We start from the raw sequence: 26,426 nt of genomic DNA, 5'->3' as shown, positions 1-26,426 counted from the left end.
TTAACAAGGAGCCATACAGCCTGTACTCATCCACACAGCACCCTTAACAAGGAGTCATACAGCCTGTACTCATCCACACAGCACCCTTAACAAGGAGTCATACAGCCTGTACTCATCCACACAGCACCCTTAACAAGGAGTCATACAGGCCACAGCACCCTTAACAAGGAGCCATACAGGCCAGAGCACCCTTAACAAGGGCACGAGAGAGACAGTAGCAGGGGCACAGATAGAACTCATTCCTGACTGTAATACAACCATAGGCATACAAATATTTAATTTTTAAAGAAGCAAGCATAAGCAATACCATTTCTTTACCTTCAGCCTTAAAAATTTGTTCCTCTGACCTGTCTCTGATCCTACAGACTTTTGTTCCTTGCCCATGGACGAGGGCACTGCCTCTGACCATGATATCCAGGTCCTCCTGTATTATGACAGCACGAAAGGCATCTGCTATCCCTTCAGATACTTAGGACTGAACGGGAATCCCAACCGCTTCGCCAACGAGAGGGAGTGCATGAGGAACTGCTCTGCCAAGGCGGAGGAGGTGTACCCTATGGACGGTGAGATAACATGCATTCATACCCTGCTGATGCAAATACAGTACTGTACAAAGAAGTATGAGCAATGCAGACCCTGCATACATTACATTACATTACAGTCATTTAGCAGACGCTTTTATCCAAAGCGACCAACAATAATTGCATTTAACGTAGGAAGAGCCAATGTACTACTACTTGCCAGTGCATCTTCCCTCTAAAACAAGTGACTAAGAGCATAATCTAGTGCTGAAGGCAAAGTGCAAGAATAGCAATCTAAAGTACAGTGCAATATTATATAATACAATAAAATACAATAAGTGCTTAGTCGGGAGGATTGTTGTAGTACTTCTTGAAGAGATGAGTTTTGAGCCTGCGACGAAAGATGGGCAGCGACTCTGCTGTCCTGACATCAGTGGGCAGTTAATTCCACCACTGCGGGGCCAGGACAGAGAAGAGCCGTGACCGTGTCGATCGACCGCAGGAGCCTCGGAGTGACGGGGCAACCAGTCGCCCTGAGGTAGCAGAGCATAGCGGTCAGGAGGGGGTGTAGGGTTTGACCATGGCCTGGAGGAAGGAGGGAGCTGTTCCTTTCATTGCCCTGTAGGTTAGTGCCAGAGTTTTAAACTGGATGCGAGCCACTACAGGGAGCCAGTGTAGGGAACGGAGGAGGGAAGTTGTGTGGGAGAATTTGGGGTGGTTGAACACCAGGCGAGCAGCAGCTTTCTGGACAAGTTCCAGAGGTTTAATGGCTGAGGCCGGCGCCCCAGCGAGGAGGGAGTTGCAGTAGTCCAGGCGGGAGATGACCAGGGCCGTTTCATCAGTGAGGAAAGGGCGAATCCTCCTAAAGTTGTAGAGCATGAATCTGCAGGAACGTGTGACGGATGTGACATGTGCAGAAAACGACAGTTAGTCATCCAGGGTCACACCCAGATGGCAGATGGCATAGCCAGACCTATCTCCACACTTTGTTTATTCTGTGCCAGGGCGGGAATAAGGTCTGGCTGGACTTCTTACCATTTGAGGATAGGGGTGAAAAAATGCATAACCGGGGGCAAACATGCAAGGATGTTCCTATTAGACAGCAAATGTTGTAATCTTTGTATATATTTATCCCTTTTCATCCATAGAAAGAACCAAGCAGGCCTGCCTTATTGCACGATCAAAATCTTCATCAGAACCTGCCATTTTCAGCGTGTAGGTTGCTAGCTCCCTTCAGAGGTTGTTAGTGAAGGGGATTTTGACAGTGGTATCACAGATAGGGGAGGAGTCTGGATTGAATCTGATTCACTGATTAGCCGCTGATTGGGCAGTATTAAAGAATGACAAGGCTTATCCCCCAAACCTACATCCATTGAGTCAGACTAAGTTAAGCCTACTGTGTGTATACCAGACTGTCAACGTACAAAAAGCTTCCATGTTATTTAAATAATTCTAGCAGAGAGAATCCACTTTATTACAGCCATAAACCGTGGACTTTGGAATGTGTGCACAAGGAGTGGTTTTATGGTTGTATGACTGTATGAAGAGAGACACTATAATTACAAGACATTTAGGTCCTTAAAGCTGCATAGATAGGTATGTATGCATTGAACTGAACAGTGCATTACACACCACTGCAAATCAAGGAGAGAAGAGAGAGAGGTTTGGTTTCTTGAGGTCACCCCCTGCTTAATCAGAGAGCTCCATACAGCATGTGGGGAAAAGGGCAGGTTCAAAGTTTGCTTTCAGAGACAATTAAATCAGTGACAATGTTATTGCATAGAGATAAAGGGGTGGGCTCTTTTTTGTTCGTGGCAACGCACCAAAGATAGCAAATGTCCGGTTGTCACTCCCTCCCTCCCTTGGGTTGTTGACCTGCAGTTCTAAGTTGCAACTACAAGAAGCAGTGGTTTTTTGTGCATGGCTATAAGCCAGCACACCTACCACAAGCTCTGTTGGCACCACAAGAGGCAGTAGTCCCAGCACACCAAAATAAAGAACGACACCAAAATCAACCTGCCGATCTCCACTGCACAAGTAGAGTAGCGGTGAAAGCATCGGACTCGCACCCGGGAGACGGTGGTTCAAGGCCCCAATGGGGATGACTTCCTGGGACTATACCACAAACGTCCACATGTTCATCCTTTCACTCCAAACTTTACCCCTTCCCTTATAGGTCAGATCCTTTCCCAACCCCAACCCTTATCCTAACCCCAACCCTTATTCTAACCCCAACCCACACTAGGGACTGGAAGAAGGACACCAAAACCAACCTGCCAATCTCTGCTGCACGAGTAGTGGTGGTATTGGACAATGGATAATGCAGTGATAATACTGGTACTATCTAATGATACAAATAACTGGGGGAATGCTATTTTTGTGAAAGTTTGGATTTCATTATATTTAGAACTGTATTCAATACAGTATTCATATGGGGTGGTTGTGGCTGAGGAGGGAGAGTGGGTCGTCCGATGACTGTAAGGTTGGCGGTTCGAATCTTGGCTCCTCCTGTCCAATTTGAACCCCAAATTGCTCCCAATGAGCAGGATAGCATCTTGCATGGCAGCTGTCGCCATTGGTGTGTGAATGAGAGGCCATTGTAAAGCACTTTGGATAAAAGTGCTATATAAGTGCAGTTAACTTACTATAGTGATGTATTGTCTTGTTTGGAGAACAGCAACTGGTACAAGCATGCTGTGTAACTGCTAAACTATGCCACCATGTGGTGAAAGAAATATAATGCAATAAACAGAGCAGTGAAATACAATTATAGACTGGGGGAAGTTGTAACTCAAGGGTCATCATTGTAAGGCTAGTTAAAACCTTTTGGATAAAGCCTGTCAGATTTACAGAAAGGGTAAACTCTTTCTCTTTACTCCCTCCCTTCCCCCTCTTCTAGAAACCAAGGCTTGCCACCTTCCCAAGGCTCCGGGGGAATGCCTCAGTAATCTACTACGATTCTACTATGATTCCATCCATGACAAATGCAAGAATTTCTTTTTTACTGGCTGCGTGGGGAACGGTAACAGATTCTTAGACCGTGAGAGCTGCAACAGGACATGTGCTGGAATCCACGGTGAGTACAAACAACATTTCCATTCTCCATTCACCATCCAATATCTTCTTCATAATATCTGGTGTTCTACCTATACACTTAGGCCACATGTTCCCAAAAGCAGGTTGGTACTGTAGGTAGGTAATCTTTGTCATGTTTTATCATCAACTCTGCCAAAAGACGATGGTGATGCTGAAGAGGAGGAGGAGCCAGACACTCCTATTGGTGAGCAGTTATTCCAGATTGCCCGGTTCTTTTGAAAAATGTATTTTAATCTTTAATTAAGGTCTTTCATTTTTCTACAGGAGTGATTTTTGGAAGCTTGTTTGGTGTCTTGGGAGCAATAATCATCATTGTTGTGATTGTCCTGACTTTGCAGAGCAAGTAAGAAGCACCTGACTGTGTTAAAGTCTAATGTGTTTTATTAAAATCTAATAAGGACAAAAGAAAACATTTAAATAACTAAGATGTTTGTCTCTTCCTTGTATTCTATGTATTAAGCTCAATTATTCCTGAAGTCATGATTACTTCATGTTCCATTTTCCTTTTTTCCAGGAAGAGTTCTGAAGGTGAAACAAAGAAAGAAGAAGTCAAGGCTGAAATACCTCTTAAAGGTGAAGACATTGAAATGACTTAAGACCTCATTCTGGTCTTTACAGGGCTTTCCCCTAAGTACCGGCACTGAATCAAGACCTTAAAGGACAGATATCAGTAGCAACAACTACAAGTGCTGTGTTTTTGTCACCATATTGATTTTAAGAAGTAACATGAATTTCCATATAAACAGTTTAGGCCTACATTTCAATGTTTGCGCTTCTTGTGCATGCAAACATGTCCACACCTACACTACTAAATTAACTGACATGAATCCATGCAATATAATGGAGTAGCCTACTCATCTTAGACAGGGCAGTTCTATGTCATTATATTACAAGTATTATATTCTTAGTTGTAATGCTTAATGTACTTGAGGTGCATGCTTTGTTCCAGTGTGATCTGTTGTATTTTTCTCAATTCTGGTTTTGTTTCTAAAGATGTTTTGTTGTTCTTGTCTTTGGGTGCAATGGGAGAAATTGTTTACACTAGCTATGTAATAAATTGGCCTGAAACTATAGTGTAACACCTATCAATCTTGAAAGCATTTTACACTGGGCATGAAATGTCAATAAATGTAGTTATAAAGGTCTGCATGAAAGTTGACTGGACACCTTTAGACAGAACGTCATTTCCCTTTCCGATTTCTGCGACTTGATTGAATTTAGTTTTGTATACGTCAGGCTGTGGTCGTCACGTGGCTACCAAGGGCGGAGCTACATACATAGTTATTAAAATCGAGCAGACAGCTTGTTGTTCATAAAGGTGCACAGCTAGGTGTCATCATTTTCAATAAAATATGAAATTATAACGATATGTTACCTGAATGTATTATTATTATTGTTGTTATTATTATTATGATTATTATGATTATTATTATTATTATGTCTATTATGATGATGATGATGATGATGATTATTATTATTAGTAGTAGTATCTAATAGCCTACCAAATGTACTAGATTTTAGATCATGTGTTTTGAGCTAGTACAGGAAATACACTGTAATGATCTCAACTTTTGTTCAGACTCTGTGGCCAGCCCCAGTCATCAACCATCCCATTGAAATCGAATGCAATCAAAGACAACCTATGAAGAAGTGTTACCGCCGGGCTGCCCGCACAACCCAAACGAAACACCCTGTGATTTGTTCTAGCGACGCTCGAAGTAGACTGCTAGCTAGCTGGCAGGCTCCTGGAACAAACTAGTTGTTTACAGGGGAGATACTTTTGTTTTTGTTTAAATGCTTTGTTATACGGAAAGGTTGCAGCTGAAAACATACATTTTGTAACATCGCCATTAGGTTGCAAAGGGTAGTAACGCTACGCGAGGACAAAAAAAACCTTTACAAGCTAGCTAGCTGTCGTTAGCTTAGCTACCTGCTCAATTTGATGGAGTGCCCCCACTTGAACTCCACTGTAACCTTAAGCATCGCCGTGGATTCCTCGAGGTTTCCGAATGGCACGCCGTCCTCCTGGTGCTGCAACGGTGAGTGTCCCGGTCAGCTATGGCTAGCTAACTAGTACAGGGGTTGTCATTAAATTAATTTGGCTTGATATTAAAGTGTATCTGTGGTTCGCTAGCTAAATGGCACTGTAACGCTATTGGTAGCGCTGGCTAATATGTGCTTGAGATCGATTTTACGCTAGCTAACGTTAGCTATCTTAAGTTAGCTAGCGAACTAACTAGCTAACGTTACTATTTATTCAGCTAGTGCATGTTATCGTACATGTGACTCTTGTCTAGGTCTGTATTAAGTCCTGAGCTGTGATTGACAGAATGTACAGTGAAGAATGATATTCTAACTTTTTGATGCTCGTGAATTATAAGTTTGCTGCAGCAGTACAGGTTGCATGTTGCAGCTCACGTGTTTTTTCCGTGTCTAGTCTGCAGGTCAAACAAAAGCCCCTGGGTGTGTCTCACCTGCCTGAATGTTCACTGTGGAAGGCAAGTGTGTTTAAACAGAACTCCGTTTTGTATACATCGTTGAGGGACAATTTAATTTCCTTCGGGATAAATAAAGTGAATCAAATCAAAGGGACATTGCAAAGGAGTATGTTCTGCCCTGTGTCTAATGAAGACATGTTTCTTTAAAGATACGTGAATGGACATGCAAAGAAACACTTTGAAGAGTGTCAGGTGCTCTGCAGTAATCTCAAGAGATGTGAGAGGCAGGAGAAGAAGACCTCACACTGTGTCTGCATGGACTGTAGCACTTACAGCACGTTCTGGTAGGTGCCCGTCTCAAAACCCCCACCTGGACCCTGGCGTCATTGTGGATCTCTTTTCGGTCCAGTGTACAGCCTAATAATAATGTATATTGAGAAAGAGGACATGTTATACATTTGCGGCCTATGACAACATACACTCACGAGTCACTCTCTAAACGCTGCGCTCAACTAGAGTATGAAGATTTGGTGGAAACAAATTTAGAGATTGAAAAAAAGACTGCATTGCAGAACCAATCCAATATCTTGAGGGTGATCCTTCCTAATGGGGTGGTGAATGTTTTGTTTTGATTTTCCACTCCAGTTTGTTTGGAGGACATAATGTCCGTTAAGACAGGTCCTTCACCTTATTGGAGATGTAGGCAGTGGCTCTGATTTGTAACGTTGGTTTTCGGTGCTGCTGTAGCAACAATTTTCAATGGAGATGTCCCCCGATTTTCGGTGGGGGAGATCTCAAAAGTCTGGCATCGCAAGACTAATGACATCACCATGGCTCCCTGACAGCACAGTAGTAGTTTAGGAATGCAATATGATGACATCTCTTACCCTACCTTACCTCCTGGGTGCAGGGTTGTTTCTGTTTGGTGTTGAACACTACCTCCCTCCACAGCTACAGATGTGATGACTTTGTCGTCAATGACACCAAGCTGGGGCACGTGCAGAAGGTGAGGGTATGCCTACAGGGTTTGGAAAGGTAAGTTTGTTAGTTTTTTTGTTCATGGATTGGATTGATTATTTGGCCCTCCCAAAGACTATGCTTTGTGGAACACTGGAAATTCATACCACCATTTCCCTCAGTCATATTCAAATTGTTTTTTCCTGTACAGCCATACACCATTTCTAACACAGTTATTGCCTTAACTTCTTGATGCCAGTCCCTCTAAAGGGAGTCGAAAGGCTAAATACCGATAAAGAAATGACCTCGCTACTGTATCGTTGTGACTTGATCAGGCTACACAATTGAATACTGGCCGACACAGTTCATATTGTACATGCCAATTCCAGTCCTCTCTTACAGTTCACCTTTGACTGGTGACAAGCAGAGGAAAAGGAAACTTTTGGAAAGCTCATTGCCAAACAGCAAGCTGTTGAAAGACAATGTAAGTGTGCAGTGACATCAAGCTCGTTACCATTTACAACACAAGCAAAGCGCTGTCACTCCTCAGCTGCCCTGTAGCAATGGATACACCACTATATAATAAAAATAAACGTCTATATTGACCTTGGTTCGGATTATGATTCCAATTTCATTAAAACAGATGGGTTTTCTAAATCCACAGACTAACACTTCACGGCATGTCTGCCTTAAAATGGGCCGCTGAAATGATTGTGAGTGAGTCACAGCTGAGCTGCTGTGGCCAGCAGAGCACTTCTGTGTGACTGAATTCTGTTATCTTTAAACAGACAGGCACAACGGCTCGGGGCGCCCCCTTTCTAGCCTTTATAAAGACTTTTTTTTACCAGTTAGGCTAATGCAAGTTTACACATTATGTGAAATGTATCTTTTTTTGTAGCTAAACAAATCGATTTTCTAAGGGTGCATAGTTTGTTTTATTGGTGATTAGAAATTGAAGGAACTAAGTTCCAGAGTAACATTGCAGGGAGCAATATATTTGTTTTCAGATGCACCTGCTGTTAAACAAGTTTTCCTTAAATTACATAGAATGTTTATGATGACGTGTGGTCGGTAGTTTATGATGTGTAGTTTTTGACGTGTGGTGTGTAGTTTATGACGTATGTTGGGTAGTTTATGATGTGTAGTTTATGACGTGTGTTGGGTAGTTTATGATGGGTAGTTTATAATGTGTGTTGGGTAGTTTATGACATGTGGTGGGTAGATTTTGATGTGTGGTGGGTAGTATATGACGTGTGGTGGGTAGTTTATGATGTGTGGTGGGTAGTTTATGATGTGTGGTGGGTAGTTTATGATGTGTGGTGGGTAGTTTATGATGTGTGGTGGGTAGTTTATGCCCTCTTGCTTTCCTGGAGTTCCTGAGCTGCTCCGTCGCTGCTCAATTCTGCCGCTTGCTCTCCCGTCTGTCCCAGGGCAGGACCTCCGCTCTCTCTGCCACCGGCCTACGGAACCTGGGCAACACGTGTTTCATGAACGCCATCCTGCAGTCCCTCAGGTGAGCCTCCGGGCCCCCCAGTGTGGCCTCCGGGCTGAGGCTGAGGCCCTGTGGTGTGCCTGTCCCCAGTGCCAGGGGGCCTCATGGGGAGTCATCCTTCAGTAATGCCGTCTGGGGTACAGCCAGGGGATCAGGCTAGCTGCCCGGTAACCAGAGGTGGTGGTAGACCTACAGCCCTTCTCCCTCACACACATTAACTCTTTTTAACACACAGCCCGGCTTGTGTAGCACCGGCGTGCGTCGCGTGTTTGGACGTCCGTAGCTAACACGTTGAAACTCTGTATTTTTCCAGCAACATTCAGCAGTTCAGCTGCTATTTCAAGGAGCTACCAGCGGTGGCGCTGCGCAGCGGTAAGACAGCGGGACGCAGGATGTACCACACCCGCAGCCAGGGGGACTCCAGCGTGTAAGGTCCTCTTCAGGTGGAGGGGCACTCTGGGAAAAGGGGGACGGACGTCCACAACATTGTGTGTTATGATTGCAATAGAGCATAGATATTGTGAGGCGTGTCCTTTGGTCACGTAGCTTGCGTCGATATTCTAGTGAAGGCAGTTTTGTCAAGAAGTTTGCTTTCTTAATGGTAATAATAACAGCCAGGCTGTGAGATCCAGCAACTCTAGGATGGAGTGTGAGTTTATCTCAGCGGGGCAGGCGGAGCTGGGGGAGCTGTGCGGTTGACCGTGCCAGACTGAGCAGTGACCGCAGGCCTCTGGTTTCCCTTTGCGTTGAGCAGGTCGCTGGTGGAGGAGTTCAGGAAGACCCTGTGCTCCCTGTGGCAGGGCAGCCAGACCGCCTTCAGCCCGGACTCCTTGTTCTACGTCGTGTGGAAAATCATGCCAAGTTTCAGGTACTTTGAAAATGTCTAGAGTTTTCGCAGACTTGCAATATACAATTCTTGCTTCCTCTGATACAGACCCCATACTGACATGGGAAGCCTGTGTTGTGTCTGTGTCCAGGGGCTACCAGCAGCAGGACGCTCATGAGTTCATGCGTTACCTGCTCGACCATCTCCACCGCGAGCTCCAGGGGAGCCACAACGGCTCGCCTCGCCTGGCCCCGCCTCAGGACGGTCTCCAACTCCCCGCCACCGGGGGCAGATGCTGCATGTAGGATGTTCTCTCCTCAAACCTGTGTCTGTATCTTTGTAACTTTTTTTTTCCGGTCTGCCATTGACTGAATCGTCCTTGCACTGTAGGAGTCATTCTCTCTCTCTACCTCTTCTCTTGCTGGGCGTGTCTCGCTAACCACTACAGGATCCAGTTCAAGATCCTCCTGTCCTACAAAGCCCTAAATGTCCGAAGCCCCAGCTACCTCACTGACCTCATCACCACCCACAAAACCTCTCGCTCCCAACTGCTCTAGCCATAACCCCTCCCCCGACTTCTCCAGACCGTCTGCTCTCTCTCCCCACACCTCTGGAACTCCCTCCCAGACTACCTCAGAACTGCCTCCTTTGTTGACATTTTTTAAATGGGCCATAAAATCTCCCACATGCTCCTTTTTGTGCTATTCTATTCCTTTTAAAAATGTTCTTGCTGCAAGCCTTTCTTTTATTTTTGCCATAGCCTTTCATCTGTAAAGGGCTTTGAGATCTGTCTCCGCAGATGAGTTGACCCGAGTTGACCTCATTCCAGAAACAAAAGACGAAAACTCCACTTTAACCTGATCTTTGTGGTTCTAGACAATTTGTCATTGTGAGCCATATCAGTAGATAACAACGGACTATGCGCTATTTTGCGCATACAAACACCAGAGAAACATTGTCGACTGATAGACGTTGGACAGTACTGTGTGTATGACTGATTTATTGAGACACAAATAAGACAGAAGCACTAATAAACAGTCTTATTACAGCTTTCGCTTATTGTTGATGTGCGGAGCAGCCATCTTGATTTGACGTCAGCAGTGTAGCCGGATCAGGTTGGGGTAGATTCCCCCCCCCCCCCCCAAGTAAAATGTCGGAAATCCCACTTTGAGTGATGTTTTTGATGTCATCACTAAGAAAATCCCATTTTCTGAGGCCACTGGAACGCAGCATGAGACCCAGCCTGCTGATGTAAGAAGAACCCTGGGTTGATTATGGTTCATTAAGATCACCAAAGGAAAGCCCACAGACCTGCAGGCTGAAAAGCAGCCTGCAGTAAGAGGATTTGCTGGGATATTGAACCTCTGCTCCTGGCATGTGGTCAGGGGTGTGTGTAAAGGGGTATTGCAGCATAATCCTACTGGGAATGCTGGTGTGAGAGGAGAGGGCAGACTGCTGTGCTGTAGACCAGTATGGGGGAGTCAATGACAAACCATTGAGCTTAATCCAACGTACTGTATTACAACCTAGTATCTCAAAACGCTATTAAGGGAAATAGGCAACTATTGGGGAAAATAGAAGCACTCTAGAGGCCGGCTGTGGCTCAAGAGGTAGAGCGGGTCGGCCAATGACGGCGGTTCGAATCCTGGCTCCTCCTGTCCACATGTCGAAGTGTCCTTGGTTGAGACACTGAACCCTAAATTGCTCCCAATGAACAGGCTAGCACCTTGCTTCCGCCATTGGTGTGTGAATGTGTGTGTGAATGGGTGAATGAGAGTTGGATAAAACTGGACTTTGGATAAAAGCGCTATATAAATGCAGTCCATACAGAGGGATTTGAGATATCTATTGATTTCAGTGAGTTTCATTTCCATCCTATGATTTGAGCTTTTTAAAATGTATTTTAAGTGATTTCTTATATTTAATTATTTAATGTGAAGCACTCTGTGCATGTAATTTCCCTGTAGAACTTTGAGCTAGAGAAAGAAAGGTGCTATACAAAGTATAAATACAATTGTATTATTACAATTGTGATTATTGTGATTTATTATTAATGATAATAATAAATAATTATAAATGTCTAGCGAGCGATTTCAAGCGGGGTACTGGGTTATTTTGTTTCCCTCCAGAAACGGGACCTCTACTGTTGTCACGTCCATATTTGGCGGTGTGCTCCAGAATGAAGTCAACTGCCTGATATGTGGGACAGAATCCAGGAAGTTCGACCCATTCCTTGGTGAGACCCATTCTCTCTGCACTTCAGTCCATGATGAATACTCACACCGATGTGATGGTTTTAACCCCCCCCTTCCCCAATCCCTCCAGATTTGTCTTTGGACATTCCCAGCCAGTTCAGGCACAAGAGAACCAAGGAGCAGGAGCCGGGGCCCACCTGCACCTTACGAGGTGAGCTGCTGGGCTATGGTAGGAGGACTACTGTGTAGGTTTTCTCCTGCCCTCTGATTGTGTGTGCGTGTGTGTGTGCGCCCCTTCCGTTTACGCCTCGACGTAGACTGTCTGAGCAGTTTCACAGACCTGGAGGAGCTCGACGAGACAGAGCTCTACATGTGCCACAAGTGTAAGAAGAGACAGAAATCCACCAAGAAGTTCTGGATCCAGAAGCTTCCAAAGGTACTGTAGGAGACTAAAATGTTTGGCACAAAGTTTTATTTAAAAACCTGTGTACAGATTAAAATTATTGTGCTCAGTGACTTTTTGAGAAGTGATTTTCAGAACTAGGGAAGCAAGCAGTTAATCGAAAATTGATTCATTGGTCGATAAGGATTTGCTCGAGCACGAGAAATTTACTCGACCTACTATCAAACAACGTGGTAGATTTGTGTATTTTCAAATCATGTTTAAATTAACCTCCAGAGGGCGCAATATCACTATAATACTTCTATATAATGAAGCAGCCATCTCGGGAGAAATGCAGGGGAGAAATCACCAGAATAGAAAGTACAAGAAGCCACTTGCAAATACTGGGATGCCGTGAACACGTACAACATAACAACAGCAATGCTCTATCACTTGGACGAATGTTCTCTCGGATAAGTTGGCTCTCCTCCTCGTCTCACCTGCAGCAAACCCACCATCAGCTCAGTGTTTGTGAGGAGGAGTTGATGCACAGCAGGCAGAAAAAAATAAACCAGTCCGTCCGTAATAAAGCGTTACAAAAAAAAAAAACATTTGGTATTGTCTGTAAATTTGGGTGTTTTAATTACAATTAATTGATTGATCGTTAACATTACCAATGATCGATTCAGGAGCATGCGTACAATTTGCAACCCTATTCAGAACTGATTTTTTTTCCCCACAAGGTTTTGTGTCTGCACCTGAAGAGATTCCATTGGACAGCCTACCTGAGGAACAAGGTGGACACCTATGTGCAGTTTCCCCTACAAGGCCTGGACATGAGGGGCTACCTGCTGGAGGTGAGCACAAAGCCCTGTTCTTAAATCTGTCACAGTAGGATTTGTTTAATGAATCTTGTCCTTGCGCACTGACACACTATTTGATTCCTGTCCTCGTTAGTGTCATAAGCAGTTTTAGAGTGGAAATGGTGACCCTGCTGTTGTGGTTTGTTTTTGGACACAGCCGGAGACCTCTCTGCCAGACAGCTGCCTGTATGACCTGGCTGCGGTAGTGGTGCACCATGGATCTGGGTGAGTGGTCGCACTCTGAGCTTTTATAGCCTGCCTTCTCACCTTATTGGCAACATAGCTGACACTCTCCTACCTCGTGAGGCAGCTGGATCCATCTTGCCAGGCTTCAGGTTATGCGCCTGTGGCCAAACCGCAGTGGTTCGGACCAATCGGCGTCCTATGAGGAACTATTGTCAGTTACGGGCGTGGTTTTGGCGTGACGACAGCGAGAAGCGATTGTTAGTAAGCTTGTGATAGACAGATGGTTCATCCAGTCACCTGCCAAATATTTTCTGCAAGTGCCTGCCCTTTTCCAAACTGTTTCCAAGGACGACTTCCCAGATGGTTCTGTGTAACCAACCATCTCTCAGGCAAGATGCTCTCCCTCTCGGCTGCTCTTTCCCAGTGTGACCACTAGATGGCAACATTGCATCTTTCCTCTGCTCCCTGAACCCCATGAGCTGAACTTACCTCAACTGTCTGTGTCAAAGAGTAATCCACAGGAAGGCAGTGTATATGGCTTGGGAATGGGAATGTGGTTTGCTTTATTCACAGAGTGGGATCAGGACACTACACCTCATACGGTAGCCATGGGGGGCGCTGGTACCACTTCAATGACAGCACCGTGACTCTGACAGAGGAGGACACCGTGGTGAAAGCCAAAGCGTACATCCTCTTCTACGTGGAGCGCCCAGACAAGGCCGCCTCCGACTCCGAGGCCACATCGGAAACGGTTGCCTCTGTGAAGGCTGCCATTGACACGGAAGCCACTGACAACGACGCCATTGTGGGCCTTGGCGCCTCAGAAATGTCCTCTAGGGACGCAGAGGCCAGCAACAAGCTTTAAAACCCAGCAGCCCGATGGCAGTTCACACCCACACGCCAGTTTTTTTCTGTCACTTCTGCCTCACCTGGACTCGCCTCCTGCCAGCATGCACGTTCTTACACGATCTCCAGTGACTCCGCTCACTTTGAGTTTGTTGTTAAAAAGTGCACGAGTTTCCTCCTGTAACAGACATTTCATCAGACAACCTCTTTGTTAAAATTGCTGCTCCATTTTTTTAATATTTGGTATGAATATTCTTTGTCGTAATGTGCTTAATGTTACACATTCCGCTATTAAGGCAGACTTCTCCTTATTTGATAGATTCCAAAGGTGATCGTTTAATGACGGAGAAAGCTTTGGCCTTGGTGACTTGTGGTGAGATCCACTTTTCATGATCACTTTTTGATTTCATGTTTCATGTCGGCCTTTTCCTAAACAACCTTGTAGTTCTTTATTCCAACATGTGTAGGATATTATAGGTTGCATATAGATAGTAATAGGATGCTTTGATGTATATGATTACAGTAAATAACTGTCAATCTGAGTTTCAACATTCTTAAAGAATATTGTCAGTCTGTATTGGCCTACAACCATTGAAGTTGGTATTTGAACTTGCTAAAATGGTTTTAAAAATGTTAAGAAATGTCTCTTTTAAACATGTTCATCTGCCAGGAATTGATGTTATTTTTGTAATGTTTTAGAATCCCTCTTTGGGGGTAGTGTTAGAGAAGTTAGAATAGTTAGAATGACTAGGGGCCAGTACCCAACACCACACTACCACAAGCTGTCTGGTGTACTGAAGGCACAATCCATCCAGCAAATAAAGATATACCGATGGAGTTAACTGGAGTGTGTTGCGTACTTTATAACTCAGTCGCGCTGCAATTATCCCTCACTTTACTCAGTGGGATACAGGTTTGTGTGATTTGAGGGAGGTACTGGGAAACTACAGACTTCTAATTTCTAACAAGAACTAGGCTGTTTAGTGTTGTAAACACACTAGGAAACAAATGTGTTTGTCTCGGCTGAAATCCAGTCAGTGCTGTTCCTCTCACCGCTGTCTGAAACCATAAGCGTGTGCTTTTTTTGTGCGTGGTTAACAGACCTAAAACATCTACAGTAGGTGGGCCTTCAGAATTCCTGACATTGCACATGTGGTGTAAATGTGTGTGAGTGAGTGTGTGTTTGGTGTACGTGTGTGTGTGTGTTTAGTGTAAATGTGTGTTTAGTGCATGTGTGTGTGTGTGTTTTGTGTACATATGTGTGAGTGTGTGTTTGGTGTACGTGTGTGTGAGTGTGTTTAGTGTACATGTGTGTGTGTTTGGTGTACATATATGTGTGTGTGTTTGGTGTACGTGTGTGTGTGTTTAGTGTACATGTGTGTTTGGTGTACATGTGTGTGAGTGTTTGGTGTATGTGTGTGTGGTGTACATGTGTGTGTGTGTGTGTTTAGTGTACATGTGTGTGTTCAGTGCATGTGTATGTTTGGTGTACATATGTGTGAGTGTGTGTTTAGTGTACATGTGTGTGTTCAGTGCATGTGTGTGTTTGGTGTACATATGTGTGAGTGTGTGTTTGGTGTACGTGTGTGTGGTGTACATGTGTGTGAGTGTGTTTGGTGTACGTGTGTGTGTGTTTCAAGGGCGTAGGTTTGGTTTCAACATTGGTAAGGACCATATAACAGTGTAGCCTGCATACACAATTTTTGCTGGGGATGAGAGGTTAAACCTCTTAAATATGCATATATTTATGAAATTGAATAATACTAATACAATGTTCTTAGTGTATCACATCCTGCCTGCTGCTGTGTCCCTCCACTCTCTCTCTCTCTTGGTTGCTGCTGCGTCCCTCCACTCTCTCTCTCTCTCTCGGCTGCTGCTGCGTTTCATAAAATGATTTGATAAAAATTTAGATTTTCATTGGATTTTTAGACTGAAACTCATAAATTGATATATCTGTCCATTAGGGGAGTCACAAAATACCAGACATTTAGTAGGCAATACTAATTGAGAAATTTCACAATCCTGGATACCCAATTTGATACCATAGTTGGAAAAAATAAATCCCATGTACTTCAACATGCACTACTTTATTTAAAACACCCTCCGGCCAACATAGTGAGAGGAAAATTATGAGATTCCAGTTAGCAAGTATACGTTAGCTAATAACTAAGAAAACAGGCTACACAAGGAAAACACCCGAGTCCTCATAAAAGTAACGTTAACGGCTCTCACGGGCTGGCTAACCTCTAGATAACGTTACCTTATGAGTAGGTATTCAGTTTCCCCTATAATTGTAACAAGAACCCCTGTCAGGCTAAAACAATGTATTTATTTTTAAATCAAAACTTACGACTTTAATATCACTGACGTTTTTTAGCATAAGTTAATGGGAATTTAATATGGCGAAAATTAGCATCACGTCTAGCACAGACTGGGTTTGACAAGGCTATAGCTAGCTAATGGCTCATCGGCTAGTTCCGCCCGACTCTGTGGGAGCCTTTAGTTGTGAGGAAGGCCTGATGTCCCATTCAATTAAATATCTGGTGGGCAGCTAATAATAATGTTATAATGGCTGCTGCTATCCTAATGTTACAGGATGATAGAAGCCATCTTAACAGTTCGCTAGCTAGCCAGCTTATAACCAGTTGACAATTTGCCACAATGGAAAGACAAGTGATGTTAGTTTAGGTAACGTTAGCTAGCACCAACCTAGCTGGTTTTCATGTGGCTAATGCCTACCGTTAGCTACTTAGTTTACCAGTAACTAGCTAACCTAGCTAACGCTAACTTTACTTACAGTTGCGGAGAAAAAGCTCCTGATATCCCTCATCCTCTTCAGAGGGGGATTGGTGGATGTACCTAAACGGCTGTCAGAATCACACTCTATGGCTTGCTGTCAGCGTCTGGCTGTTGGTCTTCAGATTCAGCGAAAATGCAACAATCTATCTCAGCCAAATGAGCCAATCAAAAAATATTTAAATAAAATACTAATAATACTGGGATGGCACATTCACGGTGGAGGAAAGGGGTAGGCTAACGGTCTAATGTAACTCCGAACATGCAAACTAACTCCCTCAAAATGGTACGGCCAATTCTGTCCTTCCAAACTATGGGAAGGCCATCTAAATGATCTAATATAACTGCACTCCAAAGATAATGCGAACATGGTTGCTTAAAAGCTGGTAGGGACAATTTGGGCCTCCCAAAATGTTGGTATAGGGACATGTCCGACCGTCCATACGCAAACCTACGCCCTTGGTGTGTTTAGTATACATCTGTGTGTTTAGTGCATGTGTGTGTGGTGTACCTATATGTGAGTGTGGGTTTGGTGTACATGCGTGTGAGTGTGTTTGGTGTACGTGTGTGAGGTGTACATGTGTGTGAGTGTGCGTTTGGTGTACACTAGGGCCAGCTGTGGCTCAGGAGGTAGAGCAGGTTGTCCAATGATCATAGGGTCAGCTGTTTGAATCCCTGCTCCTCCTGACAACGTTGAAGTGTCCTTGGGCAATACACTGAACCCTAAATTGCTCCCAATGAGTTGGCTAGCACCTTGCATGGCAGCAGCTGCCATTGGTGTGTGAATGAGAGGTCTTCATTGTAAAGCTCTTTGGATAAAAGCGCTATATAAGTGCAGTCCATTTACCATTTTGTTTGGTGTAGGCTACATGTGTGTGTTTGGTGTACATGAGTGTGTGTGTGTGTGTTATTTTTATCTGAATGAGGCAACAGATCCATCAGGAAGTGGATCTGTTTCGTTTTTAATTTTTATTTATTTATTAACCTTGATTGTTTTCCATTGCTCCTCGTTGTAGAATGTAAATGAAGAGGCTTTGATGAGGTGTTCAGCTAAGAGCACTGAAAGGGAAACGGCTTCGTGTTGCTCCTCTGTTCCTTTCATCAAACACATCCGCCTACACACACACACACACACACACACACACACACACACACAAGCTAAGGGGCAGAGCAAACGTGCCGCCCTCCCCACCGAGGACACGTGCCAGTCGGTCAGCGTCCTTGTTCAGGCAGAAACAAGCCCTCCTGCCTGCTAAGGAACAACAGCTGCTCTACACGGCCCTCACACAGGTGGCTCTGTGGGCTCGCTACTCTGTCCTCATTAAAACACAAGCGCTCTGTCTTGCTCTGTGGGAGTGCGGGTCGCAGCTGCCGATAAGCTCACGTTGCCGTGTGTACGTGACTCAGCGTGACTCACGGTAGGCTACGGGCTGTGATCTCCGTCTCCGCCGTGACGTCCCCCAACGTTCTGCAGCGGTATCGGAACCTGTGAGCACACCGTGATATCAGAAGGGGGAGGAGGAGGTCTACTTTTTTCGTGCGTTTTGCCCTGTGGTGAAATTGCCATAGCAGTAATTAGGGGGTGTACAGGCATTCCTTTGTGCTGTTCCCGGAGCTTCCGCTCCCAACGGCTCCGCACATGGATCCATACATGTGCACGGGTTCAAACATATTTCACACAGTATTCTTTGACTAGGGACAGGCACTGCTCAACTCTCGCAGTGTTCAGAATACACTCTGTCCAACTACAGGAGAATTGTTTTTAGGGTTCTTGTAGCGGATTAGCAAAAACAAATGCCCATTGCGAATAACTCATTAGACAGTCCTTTATAAACGTGTATCCGTGAGTGAGAATGGGGGCCGCAGGCGGTAGTGTAAACATCTGTCCCAGACAGGTCAGCAGGCCTCCTCCTGTCCGCGGCGCGCTGACAGATGGAGAGCGTGTGGCTCAACATGTTGCTATCTTCGACAGCGCCGCCAGTTGTCCTCTAAAAATAACCCTCCATTCCAGGGCCTTATATGTGCAGGGGGCTGCAGCCTGCTGCTCGGGGCTGGAAGGCATCATGTATCCAGGCCACACAATGTAGACTGCAGCCTCATTGTTGCCCGTGTGTTTCGGCAGCAGCAGGTTGCTTCGCTGCCCTGGGCTGGTGGGCGGCGGCGGTGGTCGTGGTGGTGGTAGAGGCCTCTCTTTCTCTCTCTTTCTGTCTCTGGCCGGTCACCATGCACCTCACCCAGCTGAACCGCGAGTGCCTGCTCCATCTCTTCTCCTTCCTCGACAAGGACAGCCGACGGAGCCTGTCCCTGGCGTGCCGCCGGCTGCGCGGGGTGTTCCTGGATCCTCGCCTGTGGTCGCTGCTCCACTTCTGCTCGCCGTGCCAGCTGCGGAGGGACAACTTTGTGCTGGGCGCGTCGCTGCGTTACCTGGCCGTGAGCTGGCACTCCAGCAGGGTCAAGGTGTGCAACATCGAGGACTGGATGAAGAGCACCTTCCAGAAGGACCTTTGCAGCAAGCACGAGGTCGTGGTCAGCGCGTTTCTGGAGCGGGTCTGCCTCACGTGAGTGTTCACACATCCTAGTTATTACCTCACTGATGTTATGATTGCACGTCATCCAGTCAATTAGTTCTATATGAGGATTAATATGAGTTATATGAGCACATTCCTACATTCATATTTTTTTGATGGGTAAGGTTAGGCGTAGTACAGGTTAAAGTCAGTGGTGTTCTGGAGACATGCTCTCTCAGCTCAGAGATTACTACTGACCTCACCCCCGCTGTTGGGGAACCTCTCAGAGACCGTCTGTCACTCAAGACTCAGCGACTCTAACACGAGAAGAACCGGCACTCATGAGATAAACAGTATAGTCTTCAGAGATGAATAGACAGTATAGTCTTCAAAGCTTAGGTAAACGGACGTGTTTCGGCCTTAAGCCATCATCAGCTGATGATAGCTTCCGTTTGTCTCTGAATACTGTCTATTACGTGAGTGCCGGTGACTGTTTATCTTACCCGTGACTGTTTATCTAAACCAGGAGTTCATCTAAACCGCTTAGAGAAAGTCAGTCGTGTTTACCTCTAGGCGATATGACTTTGCAGATGGCTCCTAGAATGGTTTCAAAATGAATGTAGATACATCCCACACAACAGAACTGTTCCACACTGATGGTGATGATCTGGGGGGAGGACTGCTAACGTAACACATTTCTTTAGAAAAAAAAATCCAAGTCCAAGACAAAACGCACCTCTCCACCCACAAAATAAGTTAAGCGACACAAAACCACATGCCGTAACTTAGCAGGCCATGCAGTGTACAGTACAGTATCCATATCAAATCTTTACACATGAATCAATTATTTGACGTTTGGATTGTTATTGAAAATGGGGATGAGTCAGTTCAGTGCAGCTGGGCTGTGTGCTGTTGTAGCTGGTTGGAGAGCTGCCTAATGAGCCCTGAGAGGAGGAGAGGGTGTCTCTGGACAGTCTCTGTGAGACAGGCGGTAAAGACCAGTGACGTGAGGGAGCCTAGTGACCACACTTTATGACTGTCTGGGACAGGAGCAGGAAGTGTGTGTGTGTGTGTGTGTGTGTGTGTGTGTGTGTGTGTGTGTGTGTGTGTGTGTGTGTGTGTGTGTGTGTGTAGGTGGGGGGGCGGGTCAGCTACTCATTAACAGGGGAGCTCAAATGATTAACCCCGCGGGAGTTTCCTGTATTATGAAACCCGAAAGTCAGGCCAGAACTGTGACAGCATGCAGAAATAGAACCACCTACTGCGCCTGGATTCCCTTTCTTACCACCACCCCCACCCCTACCCCCACCCCCTTACTGGGCCTGTCCCTTACCCCTGCCATTCCCCCCACTCACCAAAGTGTTGGGAGGGCACAGAGGGATACAATAGACAGACAGATAGACAGACAGATAGAAGCCTTTATTTAGACAATCAACGATTACAGTGTGATACAGGCTGATACTCTCCAGAAATGATAAGGATTAGAAGAAAAAAAAACAAGGGCATGTGACTGAGAGGAAGGGAGGGAGGGAGGGAGGGAGGGAGGGAGGGAGGGAGGGAGGGAGGGAGGGAGGGAGGGAGGGAGGGAGGGAGGTGAAGAGACTGATACAGACCCTCCTCCTCTGCTCCAGACTGGAGATTTACACAGACAGGTGGAGCCTACAGTTGGCTCTTTGTTGCCGAGAGAGCATGTGCGTTTGAGATTGGCTGACACTTACTGGACGAGGCTGCACGTGCACACACACGCACGCACACACACACACACACACACACACACACACACACACACACACACACACACACACTGACACCAGCCTGAGATCTATAAAAAAACAATGTCTTGGAAGTCTGTTTCTATGGTCTCATTTTGTGTATTTTCCTGTTTAGTGTTCTAAAGCCAGTTGTCTGTAGCACACGCATTGGGCACACAAACTGCTGTGTCACATGCACTGGTAATGTGGGTTGCGGCCTCAGAGTAATTCAAATGATGTTGCTTCAATCTTAAGACTATTGACCTCCTGGACACGAGTGACATTTGGCTGTGGCATGATAGCTCAAAGGTGCACGTGTCTATAATGAACCTTAAACTCATGATTTCACATAATACCAACACTAATAGGACCAATAGGCCATGTACGCCAAGTTCAACATTACGGTCGCATGCCTGTACGCCTGGTGTTCACTGGAAAAGCCTGACCAAAAACAATCACTGTTGAGACCAGACAGTTCATTTCAAGAGATAAAGGCCACAAACACAGAATGGCCTTTGCCGTTTTTTGGTCTGCTTTTATCACTAACCAACTATTTGAATGCTAAAATATTAAACAGGTGTACTCACAATGTCCCCTTCTAATAATAAAGATGTGTTTCTGTAGTTACATCAGAAAGACAGATGGGAAAGATGTTTACAAGTCATCCGCTTGCTAATTCACTGTGTGAAGACAGTTGCTATTGCAATGACAGTTCATGATGATGAGGAACATTTGGAGGCACTTTGATGATCTAACATGTTTTGCAAGTGTATTTTACAGTACTGGGAAAATAACTACAGTTTATAATGTTGGATCCACATAAAAACTTTCAGTATTTCATGTGTTTTCACTGCCAAGACATGGAGCCAAACATCATCTATTACCATGAATGCTAAGGAGTGGACGCAGAAACACAAAATCAAAATGATTTAACCACTGGAAAATATGAGTTTATCAGTGTGTGTGTGAGTGTGTGTATGTGTGTGTGAGAGAGAGAGAGAGAGAGAGAGAAAGAGAGAGAAAGCAAAGCACGAGGGGCGGTCTGTCTTACAAAGAGCTGCGTCTTCACAAAAACATCTGTACAGAGAGAAGGAGGGGAGGTGCTAGTGTGTGTGTGTGTGGGGGGGGGGGCGCATTATTACGCAACAAGCCTGTATCCCTGGCATTTTGTTTACTCACATTTCACAGGCATGATGAGCTTCCTTTGAGTTAACACTGAAGTCTTAACCGTCCTACATGTAACAGCGGCACTAGCTTTCTGCTCTTCCCGTGCCCAAATCCCCCGTCGCTGTCAGTATCAACTCCTCGCAATCACATCCGCACACTGTCCCCGCACGCAACAATGACACGGGGCCACGTGCACAGACCGCACCTCCCTGTGCACAGAGGTTATTGGGATAGCACCCCAGAGCGCACACTCGCAGGCAAATGGAATGTGTTTGCCTCACATGCGGTTAAGTGGTGAGATTATGTAAGCCTTTATGTAATCCACATCAGTGGACGTGAACGACACATCCCCATGGAGCCGCTGCCATCGGCCGTTATCTGTCCAGCACCCCTGTGCCTCGGGCAAAGCAGCAGGTCACAGTCCCAACCCCCCACAAGACACCCCCAGAATGCCCAGCGACTTCATTATCCCACTGCCACCGCCCACGGCCACCTGCACCTCTATAGAAGCGCACCTTATTCTATACATGACAACGGTCAAACTTCAGTGACGGCATAATTCCACTTGGTAATGGTGATGCACAACCCCCAGTTATCTTCTCTTTAGAATATAGAACCGTGAAGCAGCAGTCTCTGTATCATTACGTAAGGGAGGATGCCAAGACACCGTCTTTCTACACACAGAGAGACGCAGTTTGCTTCACAAAGGCTCTGCAGTTTACAGAGGACAGCATTATGCTCAGTGGGACACCAACAGAAGGAGAATTTGAGAGACTTTGGTCTCTTTTTAACTGCTGCTATTGTCAGGGGGGTCGGGTTTCCCCCTGGCGACGGTGTTGTTTACAGGCAGATGAAATGCAGCCGGGATCAGGCCCGGAGGCAGAATGGGTATTGTCTGTTATCTGACTCTTCTCAAAGGAGTTGGGAGAGGATTCATTTTACAAACAGGAAGCAGCACACACTTCCAACGGCTGCACTTACATTAGACTTACCCAAACAAAAGTCCTTCAAACAAACTAATCCCTCACTGCTCCTGGCAGGGAGTTGATGCAACAGTAGAAAGTACAAGCTCATATTCCCATTTTCCTTGATTATTTGGTTCATTAAGGCATTATGACAAAAGGTAATACTCCCAACATGATATACCAGCATGTTGGTATGATCCTTTCATCAGTCTGACCCCAACATGGCCGCTGTCTCTCCGCTCCTGCAGGTGCCCCAACCTCCTCTCGCTGACCCTGTCTGGCTGCGGACACGTCACCGACCAGGATGTGGCGGCCGTGCTGCACAGCTGCCTCCGGCTGCGGAGCCTCCGGCTGGAGAACTGCGTCCGCGTCACCGACCGCGTCCTGGAGGCAGCGGCGGCCCACGGGGCTGGCCTGGAGGAGGTGGCGGTGGACTTCTGCCGCAACGTGACCCAGGCAGGCCTGCAGGCGTTCAGGGACAGCAGGCCGTGTGTCAGGCTGAGCGCGGAGAGGAGCGCAGGCATGATCCCCGACAGCAAGCCTGACCAGAGGCTGCAGCTCCGGAGGACCCTGCAGAAGGTGCTACAGTTCTCCTGACGACAGGGCGTTCTGTCCAGAGGGGCCACAGGGAGGGGCCCCACACGGCCTCCAAGACTCCTCCACTCCTCATCTTTGACAGTGTTTTTGTGTTTTGATGATTTTTATAAAGTATTTGTGTTTTTTTTGTACATTTTCTATTCGGTCTTTGATGCTGAGATTTTTTTATTCACTGGTATAATTGTACATTGTTTCCTCTGGGAAGCTTATTCTACATAATTACAATTAAATGGTCTCCAAATCATGGGCATTTCCTACATGAGTGTCAATGCTGTATCTTATAAAAATGTCCTTGAAATGCTATTTGCTCTGAGCACAAATTATGACTTCATCATTTACCCCATGAAGATAGACTACTCTCTCTCCTCTTTATGTAACACCCTGTTATGTGGTGTCTTCATACTTCCAGCCCTACGGTGCCTGGATTTGCAATGCTCGGTCGCCTGGAGGGGAGAGAAGTGGTTAGGAGGATCAATGCGTTTTGTCTATTAGTGACCTGGTCGGCTGAGAGCAGGGTTCTCTACCAGTGACCTCGGGTTGGCGAAGAGCAGGGTTCTTGGACGTTGAGCTGGACATCTGACACCGTTGTGATTGGAAAGCTGATTATGTAAGAGAGACATTATGAAAGTAGGTTGGGTCCGTCCGTGTTCCACGTGACCATTCTATATTTATCACTGTGCAGCAGACCGCTCATGCAAGCCGTGGAGCTCATGCATGCCCAATGTCCATCTCTCTACGGTAGGCTGGACCACTGGGTTGGACAAAATAGGCAAGTATTTTTTCCTGCTGTAGCTGGTCTGCTCTGGTCACAACCTGTTCCCAACATCTAGTCCTCATAAATAGCTGTTCCTTGTGGTTATCGTTGGTGAACTACAGTACATCATTGTTTCCACAACTGCTGTGGCAGCACACGGTACCTGGCTGGCTGGCTGACAAGTTGAAAAGGTAAATGATGGAAATGTAGCCTAATAAGATTTTAATATAAGACTAACTTTACCTATTAGCTACTTTAACTACTAGTTTTTTTTTCTATACAGTATGTTGTGATAGCACTTGAACTAGATACCTGATTATCGCTGAAGTTGAGACACTGAACGTTATTACCTATGCCCAGGACGAAGCGAGGTTATGTTTTTAGTGGTGTGTGTCTGTCTGTCTGTCAACAGGACTACAGGCCAATCCCAGCTGTATCAAACCCAGCTGCTCACAAACTGCAACGTTATAGATAGATACAAAAGATAACTTTATTTATCCTGAAGGTAAATTATTTTAGTTGAAGCAAAAAAGTACACAAAGAACACAATGCAATAAAAAAACATAACAAAAGGCACAGTGGCACAGAAATGTACTCTACAAACAAGGTAGTACAGTATTCACAATACCGCCTACAGTATACACAAATATAAAGTATATATAATATAGCCTACACCAGTGTTGGGCAGTAACGCGCTACAGTAATAATATTACTTTTTCCAGTAACGAGGGGTGTAGCGAGTTACTAATCACATTTCAGTAATAATATTACAGTTACTTGCCCCCAGAAAGCTCGCTACTGCATTACTTTTGTCATAGGCCTTTATTTATTTTCGTTTTACAAAGGGTGAAATAAAGTTTTGATTTCAGATTGAAGAACGTTCCGCTCATATCACGTCCCGTCACATTACCAGGCAAGCAGCGAGCGAGCGTAGCTATTTGAACATGACGACGTTAACATTCCATGGCTGGAAATACGCACACTATTTCGATTTCCTGGAACTGAAAGACAACAAGAATGTTGTCAAGTGTAAACTGTGTGTAAGTTCTACTAAGACTCTTTCTTGTGCCAGAAACACCACCTCAAATCTCCTGAAACATTTGCTACGCCAACACAGCAACATGAAGTTGGTGGAAAGAGAACCGGACCGTGATGAGCACGCTGCAAAAGGTAGTCAATATGGAAAGTAATATATTACATAAGTAACTAGTTACTTTTGGCTGGGAATAATAAGTAAAGTAATGATATTACTTTTAAAAAGGGTAATGAGTAATAAGTAATATATTACATTTTTTGAGTAACGAGCCCAACACTGGCCTACACTATACACAAATATACAGTATACACAATATAGCCTACAGTATACAAATATACATTTTATACAAAGCCTACAGTTTACACAAATATACAGTATACACAATAGACAGTATACTCAATATAGTCTAGAATATACAATATACACAGCCTACAGTACATACAATATACAGTTTAAACAATATACAGTACACATTACCTACAGTACATACACTATACAGTATACATAATATTTTCAGTAAGATACTTAGCTAGCTGTAATATAGCTAAATAACTAATACTATTACTAACGGTCCTGACAGTAGAGAACTGGCGCCAGACCAAGCCGTCTTAGCTTCCACAGAGCTGGCTCCACCACCAGGATATTTCTGACATTTTTCGCCTCTTAAGTATCGGTATCCTAATGTCACTGCACATGCTGACGACATGCATTCGTGGGTGGAGATCTGTGCTCTCTGAGTGCCATTCTAGTCATAGTCTGAATGTTTAGAAGTCAAGTATTTCTCTGATGACCATTCAAAACACTATCTGGAGCACCAGTTGGATAGCAAAGGAACTGCAGTTATTCCAGAGAGCATTCAAGGGCACTCGAGGAAATCCATTCATTTAGAGACACTCCTAGGTTTATAGCCGGCAGAGAGACACACCTATAGGTTTATAACCCACAGAGCAGGAGCTGTTATTGCTAAATGAGTTTGCATAGGAGGAAACTGGACAGACTTGTCCTGAGTTGACTGAAATGCTTGTCCTTAAAAGAACTCTACTAGCATGTA

General features: G+C 45.2%; 3 protein-coding genes across 3 annotated transcripts; all 3 read left to right on the top strand.

Moving 5' to 3' along the window:
* Positions 1-382: 382 nt before the first annotated feature.
* Positions 383-3,836, top strand: LOC311320728 (inter-alpha-trypsin inhibitor; the record flags this gene model as incomplete). Its single annotated transcript, XM_084452547.1, has 3 exons — positions 383-563; positions 3,421-3,597; positions 3,757-3,836. 3 exons carry the CDS (start codon positions 383-385, stop codon positions 3,834-3,836), a joined length of 438 nt encoding a protein of 145 aa, XP_084308673.1.
* Positions 3,837-5,335: 1,499 nt separating this feature from the next.
* usp3 (ubiquitin specific peptidase 3) lies at positions 5,336-14,606 on the top strand. The gene is made up of 15 exons (XM_084452404.1): positions 5,336-5,656; positions 6,055-6,115; positions 6,265-6,399; positions 7,007-7,090; positions 7,415-7,496; positions 8,443-8,525; positions 8,818-8,931; positions 9,259-9,372; positions 9,482-9,631; positions 11,460-11,566; positions 11,656-11,736; positions 11,843-11,961; positions 12,651-12,764; positions 12,928-12,995; positions 13,530-14,606. Exons 1-15 carry the CDS (start codon positions 5,560-5,562, stop codon positions 13,819-13,821), a joined length of 1,701 nt encoding a protein of 566 aa, XP_084308530.1. The 5' UTR covers positions 5,336-5,559; the 3' UTR covers positions 13,822-14,606.
* Positions 14,607-18,721: 4,115 nt separating this feature from the next.
* Positions 18,722-23,585, top strand: fbxl22 (F-box and leucine-rich repeat protein 22; the record flags this gene model as incomplete). The annotated part of the gene is made up of 2 exons (XM_084453029.1): positions 18,722-19,156; positions 23,237-23,585. Exons 1-2 carry the CDS (start codon positions 18,822-18,824, stop codon positions 23,583-23,585), a joined length of 684 nt encoding a protein of 227 aa, XP_084309155.1. The 5' UTR covers positions 18,722-18,821.
* Positions 23,586-26,426: the final 2,841 nt, after the last annotated feature.

This window comes from Borostomias antarcticus (assembly GCF_949987555.1).
Source record: "Borostomias antarcticus genome assembly, chromosome: 18".
NCBI classification, from domain to species: domain Eukaryota; kingdom Metazoa; phylum Chordata; class Actinopteri; order Stomiiformes; family Stomiidae; genus Borostomias; species Borostomias antarcticus.
This window is presented reverse-complemented; position numbering and strand designations above follow the sequence as displayed.

Excerpts from the sequence above, each read along its gene's own strand:
- usp3 (XM_084452404.1), top strand. The coding sequence starts at position 5,560 with ATGGAGTGCCCCCACTTGAACTCCACTGTAACCTTAAGCATCGCCGTG. Across the intron at positions 6,400-7,006 it reads AGCACTTACAGCACGTTCTG|CTACAGATGTGATGACTTTG; the intron begins GTAGGTGCCCGT and ends CTCCCTCCACAG. Across the intron at positions 7,497-8,442 it reads GCAAGCTGTTGAAAGACAAT|GGCAGGACCTCCGCTCTCTC; the intron begins GTAAGTGTGCAG and ends CGTCTGTCCCAG.